The 10,659-nt window shown below is 45.2% G+C and overlaps 1 protein-coding gene across 1 annotated transcript; it reads left to right on the plus strand.

The window, feature by feature from the left end:
* Positions 1 to 3,416: 3,416 nt before the first annotated feature.
* LOC111231705 (tumor necrosis factor alpha-induced protein 2-like) lies at positions 3,417 to 9,982 on the plus strand. The gene is made up of 13 exons (XM_022758924.1): positions 3,417 to 3,435; positions 4,177 to 4,281; positions 5,099 to 5,529; positions 6,030 to 6,241; positions 7,099 to 7,213; positions 7,449 to 7,571; positions 7,652 to 7,746; positions 7,822 to 7,914; positions 8,008 to 8,134; positions 8,220 to 8,345; positions 8,421 to 8,570; positions 8,797 to 8,921; positions 9,799 to 9,982. The coding sequence occupies exons 1-13, from the start codon at positions 3,417 to 3,419 to the stop codon at positions 9,980 to 9,982; spliced, it is 1,905 nt and encodes a 634-aa protein (XP_022614645.1).
* Positions 9,983 to 10,659: the final 677 nt, after the last annotated feature.

Consider the following 10,659-nt stretch of genomic DNA (forward strand, 5'->3'; position numbering starts at 1 on the left):
CACACACACACACACACACACACACACACACACACACACACACACACACACACACCTTTCTATACTGTGGTGTTTATCTCAGTACTCATATATAATGTTATAGTTTGTTCATGAAGTTACACACAGTTACACAGTTACTGTTTTTCAAACCAAAAGTCACGTATTTAATTTATACAAACTTAACTTGTTAGTTGTGAAACCCCCCCCCCACACACACACACACACACACACACACCCCTTTCATTTGAATATATTATTGTTCTGTAAACAGTGACAGAGTTGGGCAGGTTGATGCCTTCAGGGGCTGTAGGAAATACTAACACCACACTAATGTGATAGGTTATTTGGCCTGTGTCAATCAAATCAGGAAAGACTCACACAGTCAAAGTCCATCTGTTTCCTCACACAGCTGATCAGCGGATCGATTACTTTGATTTGTTTAGCCTCAGGTTTTTTCCTCTTTTATTTGTTCAATCTCTCCAGATGTGACTTTGCCCCTTGGTCTGGAGGTGGAGCTGCAAGTGCGCTGACTCCACCCCCTCCCTCAATCACAGATCTTTGCACTGATTGGCTGAGAAGGAATGTCAATCATGAGATTCTAAACTCTGCCCGTTGCTGCTCTGGCTGTGCCTCCTCCACAGATAGAGCTGCACCTGGGAAATAAATGTGATGATGTCACTGCTGCTCAGGTACACACACTGTTTGATAACAGATTATTGCTGATCAATAAAACCATTGTGATGTCACAAGAGGTTGTGTCCTGGGTGGTAAATACATTCCTCTCTGATGGCTGCAGTCAACCCCCATACCAAATAGAGGAATGCTCTGTCCCCACCTGGTGGCAGGGAAGAGAGACTACAGGAGCGGAAATTACCCACTTAGCACAGCTGTTAAAGACTGAGTCTGATTCACACAGTCTACTAAAAGCCCGGAGAGAGACACATAGGGAGAGAAGTGTTTGGAGGACAGTGACTGCAGACCAGTGGGTAATGTGTTGAATCAAGGAAATGTATGATGGATTGAGAACTATTTTTTGGGAGACATTTAAGTTACACTGCCAGAGAGACTTTTGTGGAGAATCTGAAGAAGATATTTAAGTTGATTTGTTACTGTTTTCGATGTGACAAAAAGCCCTGTTTTTGTTAATAACTTTGGAAAACCCCAGTAAAAGACTTGATTTGTTTTGAAACGTTTTGTGTTGTGGTCTTCTTGATGCCCATGCCAGACATTCGGTGAGTCAAAAATCTCATGACATCACACCATGAAAATGTTCCTTTACTGTGAAAGCCTCACCTGTCACCTGGGCTTGTCCCTCTGTGACATCACTGCTGACATCATCAGGAGGCCAGCAGAGCTCTCTGCTCTCCACCTCTCTGTCTGTTGGCTCCACCACAATTGACGGGAGGCACCTGGAAGGTTTTGGAAAACGCTCCACGGAGTCTGGAGACACCTGCAGAGGAAGAACCTATCAGAGAGCTTGTTGCTGATGTCAGCTGGACTCACCTGTTGGTGATCCCTGAGCTCACTGTGATGACAGGTCGGTCAAAAGACAAGTCACCTGGAGGGCCACTGTGTCCTCCCCAGAGGCTCTGCCCACCGCTGAGTCACAGGTGTTCACCTTGGTCATCTACACCAGAGAGTGGAGACAGAGAGCAGACAGGAAGCTGAGAGGAGACAAAATAAAAACATTAGCACGCTTGTTAGCACACTGGTTAGAACACTGTTAGAACATTGTTAGCACACTGGTTAACACAGGTTAGCAAACTGTTAGCACACTGCTAGCATACTGGTTAGCATACTGCCAGTTCCTGTGAATGGAGCGGTTTGTTTCAGGAGAGGACTGAACTGTGATGAGCCAAGACCAGCATGTGAATGTGTTCTTGACAGGGTTCCAGGGTTTCCTAAGAAGGGTTTCAGGGGTTCGATACAGGTTGTTGTTGAGTTTTGTGGTGGCTGGGGTTCTTCAGAGGGATCCAGGGGTTCTGGTAAATGGTTTAGGGTCTCCTGAGAGGGTCTTCCTGGTGTTCTCCTGCTGTTGTTTCCGTCACTGTCAGATCCTGGTCTGATGTGAGACCTGAGCTCAGACCAGTAACTTAAACCTCTGACGCTCCTGATTATTTAACAGCGTTAATGAGAAACAGAACCTGAACACATCACAGCTGACAAACAGCCCTGTCACCATGACAACCAATGTGTTTTTTAAATGATGTGTCATTGAGGAACTTCTTTACTTCATCATCATCATCATCATCATCATCATCATCACAGACACAGTTCAGTCCTCTTGAAACTCACAACAAATACCAGTTTCATATGAAGAACAGTGACCCACCTGAAGATGATGAAGATGAAGAACGTTTTAAATCTTCAGATGTGAAGCTCGCTGTCGACCAGACGGCTCAGCTCTCGATTCAAATTCAGGTGTGTCTTCGTGTGTGTGTGGGTGTGTTTGTGTGTTTTACATGTCATCCTGATTTGACTCTGGTGTGATGATGATTAATAATATAAATAAAGGGAGAAGATGGGAGGAAGAAAGGATAAGAGAAAGAAAAGGGAAGAACATGAATGAAAGGCAAGAGGCAAGGAGGAAGGGGAGGAGAGGATGGAGAGGGGAGGATGGGGAGGATGGAGAGGGGAGGAGGGGGATGGAGGGGGATAAGAACGAGTGTATAATTTAAAATGAGCTGAACAGTTTCAGACGCCTTCACTTTTTCTTCTTTTATTTTATGAATTAATTCATTTACTTGTTTAATTAAATTTTTACGGGGGGGGGGCTGAAACAGAAAGTGAAAGTGTGAGAGGAGCAGGAGGAGGAGGAGGGAGATGCTCTGAGACTCTTCAGGAGGTTTTCAGACATCAGTCGTCTCAGGCAGAAGATTCTGGATCCTGGTACTGACATTAAACCCTCTGCTGGTTTTGGCTGATCTGGATCCTGGTCCTGAGGATGTGGGTTTCCCTTTTGTCCAGCAGGAGTCAGCAGAGCAGCAGCGGTGAGACCATCTTTGACTCCACATCATGGTTCAGGGCGTTTCTCTGAAACCAGAGAAGATCCAGTGACTTAAGATATGTTTATACATGTTTATATATGTTTATATATGTTTATATATGTTTATATAGCCTATGTTTATTGGAAAAAGGGTTAGGGTACATATAATTGTAATAGTATATTTACAGTGCATATATAAAAATATATAGATGTACTGTATATACTATATACAGTACATCTATATACTGTACATATATATACAGTATATGGATGTACTGCACAACACATTGCTGGTCTGGAGTGGACCTCTGAAGGTCTCTGTGGTGTCTGGCAGCAGGTCCTTGAAGTCCTAGAGGTTTTGAGGTGGAGCTGATCTGGATCAGACTCCAGATACTTGATCTGGATCAGATCTCTGAGTCTTCTTCCCACAATGCATCCTGGTGGACCAGGTCAGCATGGAGACTCTGGTCTGGACTGAGACGTCCGGATGTGCTGCATCATCTGAATTAGCAGTGACGTCACACAGGAGCCCGTGTGTTACAGGAAACCAGACCGCGAGCCGCCTCCTGCATGTTTAATGAGCCGATACCTCAAACGTGTTTAAACCCGCCCCTCTCCTCCGCGCCGTGCAGTCAGAGAATCAAACGACGGAGAGATGAAAGGTAGGAAGAAGCTGCGGGACGTCGATTATACTTTAAAACTTCGCTTTAATGTGGGTGTTTTATTCTGAAGGAGTTGATTCATTTCCGCTCAGGAGAGACGTTTTCTGCGCATGAACAGTTAAAATTTGAAACGTCATTAATGGATCAAAAAGTTTGAAGAAAAGAAAAGCTCGACATTAAAATCACACGTGATAATCTGCTGCTGTGTTTACAGATGTTACAGATGTTGATTGTTTCAGATGTTGATTATTTACAGATGTTACAGATGTTGATTGTTTACAGATGTTACAGATGTGTCTTCACTGAAGGTTCAAGTCCTTATTTAAAACTTGGACCACACTTCAAAAACTTTTGAACTTTAAATTAAATTTCAGTTAATGTGTTTATTTAACGTTTGTCTTGGACGTTCCGCCTCCTGAGTCAAATGTTCTCATTCAGTTCTCCACAGAACACTGGCTGCAGAATGTGAAATGTTTTATCTTTATTATTCTAACAATGTTGTGAATAAAGTTGGTGTTGAATGTTCAGCAGGAGGTAATGAGCGAGGAGAAGAGAGGAGGAGACTGCCAAAAGTGAAGAACCCCACTAAATTCTGGAAGAACCGCAGAAAGCAGAACCACAACCACACTGAAGGTCAGAACCATGTAAAACCAACAGAACCTCATCAAATCAGAACCAATAGAACCTCATTAGGTCAGACCCAGTTGATCATCAGGTCAAACTCTCATCAGGTTAGAACTTTGTCAACTAGAACCAACACAACCTTAAGTGGAACAGAGAAACTACTCTTCTTCTCAGAACCAGAGGACTGTGAACTAGAAATAGCAAATCAGCAGCTAGAACCCAAAGAACTTCAGGTAGAACCAACCCACCTTTAGCTAAAACCAACAGAACCCCAAGCAGAACTAACAGAACCCCAAGCAGAACTAACAGAACCTCACTAGGACCAACACAACCACAGCTTGAACCCACAGAACTCAACTAGAAGTTACAGAACTTTCTGTGAAAACAAAGTGAACCCCAGCTAGAACCCATAAACCAACCTGCAGAACCTCAGACCAGAACCTCATGTAGAATAAGCTTAATCTCAGATAGAACCAGCAGAACCACCACTAGAACAAACTGAATGTTACATTTGAACGAAGGGAACGTGAGGTGGAACCAACAAAACGTCTGATAAAACCCAGAGAACCTTAATGTTCATCTGAATCATCCGAATAAACTCGAACCAGTAGAACCTTACATACTACCAAGAACTTAAGATAGAACACAGTAATGACCACAAGTACATCAGATGGAATATAGAACATTATGTGGCCCAGTCCAGATCTCTCAGTGAACTGTTCCAGCTTCTCTTCTGTAGTCTCCCACAGGTCGAGGTTCTCCAGGAGAACTCACTCATCAGTCAGTTGTTGGTGGTTTAAACCGGTTCTCCACTGTGTCTAAGCAGACAGTGAGGTAGACGGTGTGGAGGAGCAGCGGGAGGAGCTGCTGGAGGAGGTCAGCAGGAAGCTGATCCTCAGGGAGGAGCAGCTCTTCACTCAGGACTGTCCCAGTGAGGACGAGGACCAGCTGCACAAAGACCTGGAGGACCTGAAACTGCACATCTGGATGGCGGTCCACAACACCTTCACCTCCCCCTCCTCCTCAGAACAGCTTGACGTCCTGAGGAGTGCCATGGCCTCAGTCCAGCAGCAGGAAGTGCAGGACCGGCGCTGGACGGAGACAGGTCCTGAGGACAGGTTCCCGGCATGGCGTCCTCTGAGGTGCCTCAGCACTCATAACACTCTGCTGCAGAACATGGTGGAATCCAGACTAACGAAGGCTGCGGAGGACGAGTCGAGTGGAACCAACAGACTTTCCTCACCCCTGAAGAGGGAGGTGAGTCCACGAAAACCACAAAATACATAAAGTAAAAGGAGGGTTGTATCAGACCGGGAGCCGGTTCCACAGTGATCTGACAGATCAGTCTGATGTCAGTCAGAAAAATAAAGACTGACTCATTTTAAGGCAGAAACATCAGACACCTCCAGACTGACTCAGGTCTGAGACCAGTGTTACCATGGTAACAATCAGTGACACCTGCACTGACCAGTAGCATCCAACAACAACAAACAGGAAAATATGGCTGATAATTTTTGGTTTGCTAATGTCATTATAGAGAGAGCCAAGACAAGGGAAATAGTTTTTAGAGACAGCAGCCATTTTGTCTTTATTGTTTCTCTCTTCAGTAAAACGTGTTGTAAAACAAACATGTTCTGCTGAAGGTAAACAGAGCTCAGTGGTTAGATGTGGATCCTCGGTTAGCCTCTGAAGTCTGTTTGTTCTATGACACAGTCAGTCTGTCTTTGAGAACCCTGGACTCAGACCTGTCTCTGCAGGTGTGTTGTCTGGGGAGACGTGTGAGGGACGACCTGCTGATGGTGGCAAGGACGGTGAAGGACTGTTACCCTGCAAACATGGACATCCTGAACATCTATGCCGCCCTCTACCATCAGAGGTTCTCGGCTCGGCTGACTGAACTCGCCTCGTCTGGACTGGGAATGGACGACTGCAGCTACCTGCTGTTCTGGGTCAACCACTGCTACCCACAGTGAGTCTCACCTAAGGATCTGAGGATCTGGTTCATAGGGGAGCAAAAGGTCACTAAGAGAACTGAGAGATTGGTTCTGACCTTGGTTCTGGCTTACACAAAAAGTCCTGATGTGATCTGCAGCAGACTTGTGGAGGGATGGGTCCTGGTCCGGGGAAGAACCCGTTAGGTTTTAGTGCTGATCCAGTTAAAGGGGTGGATCCAGTAGTTTTTTTTTTTTTTTATCTCCCTCCTTAACATTGAAATTTTAGTCAGTTTCCAAGTAAAGTTTGAATCTTGATGTAAAATGTGATGACGTCAGACTCAGATTTCATTGGTTCAGACTCATTGGGCCTCATTCACCAACCATTCTTAAGAAGAAATTCCTTCTTAAAACCCACTTACACACTTTTTACGAAGATTCTGACATTCACCAATGTTTTCTTAGTTGGGATTTGTTCTTAGGTGAGAACAGAATCTATGCACACTCAAGAGCTCTCTTACGCACATTTGAGTGCTGCCATGTTTGAACAAAATAAGTGGTTATTGTGTTTTCTTCGGTTCTACAGTTATATTATAGGCCTATTATATTATTCAAATTAAAATAATATTTTTGTCATTTATAATATTTTTTTTAAAATAACTTGTTCTGCAGTTTAAGAACATGTTCATGAATCTGACGTAGAGTTTTCTTAACAACTTAAGACAGAATTTTAGAAAATACTTAAGAAGATATTGGTGAATGAGGCCCAATGTTACTTTTTTCTGCTGCAGCTGTTCATGTGAAAATCTGCGACTGTCTGGGGCCACAGGTGGTCCGGAACCAGTCCGGGGCCAAAGTGTGTGGAACCTCAGGTGTGTCTGTGTTTCCTCCTTAGTGATATATTAGAACATGAAGACCTGGAGGGAAAGATAAAGACGGCCTGTCTGGGTTCTCTGCTGCTGCAGAATCATCTGAACCAGCTGGAGAACCAGTACTTAACCCACAAAGAGGTCAGAACCAGCAGAACACTGATCTAATTTAATGTTCTGCTACTTTGTTGAACTAATTTGATTTGGAAAGGTGACATCACAGAACATCACAGAACACTACAGAACACCAGAAAAACATCACAGAACATCACAGAACACCACAGGTGACATCACAGGTGACATCACAGAACATCACAGAACATCACAGAACATTACAGGTGACATCACAGGTGACATCATCATGTCTGTCCTTCAGGACCAGGTGAAGCTGTGGCTTAACACTGCGTTAAAGAAAGAAGAGGAGAGCTGGTTGAGCGGCAACATGCCTGAACTCATTGACAGCTATTACTTCAGCCCGCTGGCCGTAGATGTCATACAGGTGAGACAGAGTCAGCACAGGTGAAACACAGGTGAGAGGTTTTAACAGGTGATGATATGTGGTGGTGTTTGTGTCTCCAGGTAGTGAACAGCTTCCTGACTGAGTTCACCTGTGTTATAAGAGACCAGAGCAAAACTCAGAGGATCACAGCTCACTTGGAGAACTTCCTCATCAGGTAGTCCACGCCCACCACACACAGCACGGCCAGCAATCTGTTGATGAGTGTCAACACATGTGACATGTGTTCCAGCTACAAGAAGAGCATGGAGGAGTTTGTGAGGGGAAACCATGGCAACGCCCACTCTGTGATCAAAGCTCATCTGGTCTGTGAGGAGCAGTTCAGGTGATTGATTTGACTTTGATTACCTGCATGTACTGATGATGTAAGGGCTGACCTGTTCTCTGCAGCTGATTGGCTGTATCTGACTCTCTTCAGGGATTACATCACAGGTGAAACAGGAAGTCTGTCTGAGCAGCAGAGACGACGCTGTCTGGAAACACTGTCTGCCCTGAGAGATTGTGGGTACAGGTATTTCACCTGTCCCATTGACGTCCAGCTGAAGGTACAAATACTTTGTGTACTGATGTCACTGTAGTGATGTCACCTGCATCTGTCCAGGTGTGTTACAGTCACCTGTGTGTGTCCAGGTGTGTTACAGAGACCTGTGGACGTCTGTCTGGTTGGACGGCTCACTTCCTGTCGTCTCCTCTCTGCTGGACTCTCTGAGCCGACACCTGAGGGACCTGACTGACCTGAAACCGGCCTGCAGGCAGGTGAGACGGTGTTTACCTGTTTACCTGTCTGTTTCCCACCTGTCTCTCTCACCACCTGTCTCTCTGTCCCTCCAGTCCCTGCTGAGTGTCGTCCATCAGGACGTGGTTCTTCGGTACGTGAAGAGGATGATGAAGACCAGGATGAAGAGCAGAGAGCAGCAGGGGGGCGGAGCTCAGCGGATGAAAGAGGATGCTCAAATGATCAACGACTTCTTCAGAGAGGGGGTGAGACGTGCACACACACACATGTGCACGCTCAGACAGACAGACAGACAGACAGACAGACAGACAGAGCTACTTCCTGGTCAGACATGGGGGGGTGCAGCTAAAACCAGTGTCATGAAGTGACATGAAAATGTGGGACCAGTATAAATGATGGTTTGTTTCCTGAGCTGACTGACCCGGTCTCATAAGAACCCACGTGGACTGTCTCGGTCTCATCTGTCCTCAGGGCTGCAGCGGGTCCTTGTGGCTCGGGGAGGTTCTCTCCAGCATCGCCGAGGTACTCCATCTGCAGGATCCAGGAAGTGTTCAGCTGGAGATGGTCAGTCTGGCCAGGACGTTCCCAGACCTCAGGTACGCAGACGTGATGGGCTCTCACCTGTTACAGGTGACAAGTCAGATGAGTCTGTATTCAGTCACACGACCAGGTGATGTCATGACGATGTGTTTCCAGCTCTGTCACACACTGTCGGACATTTTGAGAGTCCAGGTGAGGTGCGGGTGCAGGTGTGGACATGAACGCTGATGTGTCTGCTACATGCTAACATGCTACATGCTAACATCAACATGTCCAGCTGAGGCTAATGGAGAGTCGTTAGTTCTGAAGGTGAGGAAACACTGGGTCACTTCCTCTTTAGAGACTGACAGAGTCCAGATCAGACCAGCAGATGAACCTGAGGTTTATGATGTCACAGATGAAAACAGTCACATGACGAGGTTGATCAGAAGACCAGCATCGTGTCTCTGGACCAGGACAGTCAGGACCAGAGACCTCTTGTGTTCAGGTCATCTCATTCTCATGAACCTGAAATGTCCATTTGGACTCAGGGATGACCTGATTAGATTCTAATGTTCAAAGGTTAAAGGTCACGGTGACATCATCACTCTGCAGAAACATTATTCAACTCTATAACTGGCTGGAACCAGTGAAGATGATGATGTCAGGACATCTACCTGTGCTCACCTGTCTCATATACAAACACTGACGCACTGACTTGGATCTGCTGTGTGAGAAAAACCTGGTTGCTGTGGAGACGGCAGGTGTGGCCGTGTGGAGCTCAGGTGTCACAGGTGTGTGAAGAAATGGAAAAGTACTGAGAGGATTCATGTTCACTCTGTGTGTGTCTCTGTGTGTGTGTGTATGTGTGTGTGTGTGTGTGTGTGTCTGTGTGTGTCTGTGTGTGTGTGTGTGGACCTGATATTGAATCTGTTCTGTCTCGTCTCTCCTCAGTGACGCTCACGTGTCGGCACTGCTGTCTCTGAAAACCGACCTATCAGCTGCTGACGTTCGCTCCATCAGGAAGAGTGTTGAGGAGAACCGCCTCTTCGATGTCTCCACCAATCAGAGCCCTCCGTTCTTCTCCAAGGTCAAAGTAAAATGGATCGATAATAAGATCAATAAGATGGGACTGTAGAGCATTTTAGCTTGTTAGCCAGTTAGCATTTTAGCCTATTAGCCTGCTAGCAGAACCACTCAGTATCTATGTATCTAATGACTGATGTGTTTGTTTATGTTGTTAGAACTGAAGGATGTAAACAGTATTTATCCAACAGTCAGTTCTGAAGTGATCTGATTGGACAAGTCATTCCATGAAGCTGCTGCACTTTTAACTCCATGTATCACTCCTCTTCACAGCTCATCTATTAACCGTTAATCAGCGTCACATTAACGTCGTTATCTATCTCAGATTGTAACAAAGATGAAAATATTTCATATAAATATATCTGTTCATCAGGAGAGGATGAAGGAAGAAGGTGAATCCTTCAGAGACACCTGAGGGAACGAGGAGGCGAGGTAGCAGCTAGTGTCACTGTGCAGGTCAGGAACATGTTTATGTGTTGCTTAGCAACAGTCCAGTACCGGTCCAGGATCTATTTGTGTTGGTGTAGACAAATCAATGATGAAATAAACAAACTAATCATAATCTGTTGTTGCTTATTGAACTAAGATGGTGCTGGTACAATTGTTGTTACCACTTCACAGCTTAACAGCTGATTTATTTTTTGATCAATATTTAAGCAATATCAAGTCAATCATCATTTATTAATGAGTAAGTAAAAGGCTCCCACCAGTTATTGATGGTAGTAACTC

The sequence above is a fragment of the Seriola dumerili genome, unplaced genomic scaffold (assembly GCF_002260705.1).
Source record: "Seriola dumerili isolate Sdu_G_001 unplaced genomic scaffold, Sdu_1.0 BDQW01000312.1, whole genome shotgun sequence".
Taxonomy (NCBI): Eukaryota; Metazoa; Chordata; class Actinopteri; order Carangiformes; family Carangidae; genus Seriola; species Seriola dumerili.

What these genes read in the sequence shown, in the direction of transcription:
- LOC111231705 (XM_022758924.1), top strand. An exon ending in TTGGAGAACTTCCTCATCAG is followed by an intron (nt 7,747 to 7,821) that starts GTAGTCCACGCC and finishes CATGTGTTCCAG; the next exon opens with CTACAAGAAGAGCATGGAGG. An exon ending in CCATTGACGTCCAGCTGAAG is followed by an intron (nt 8,135 to 8,219) that starts GTACAAATACTT and finishes GTGTGTGTCCAG; the next exon opens with GTGTGTTACAGAGACCTGTG.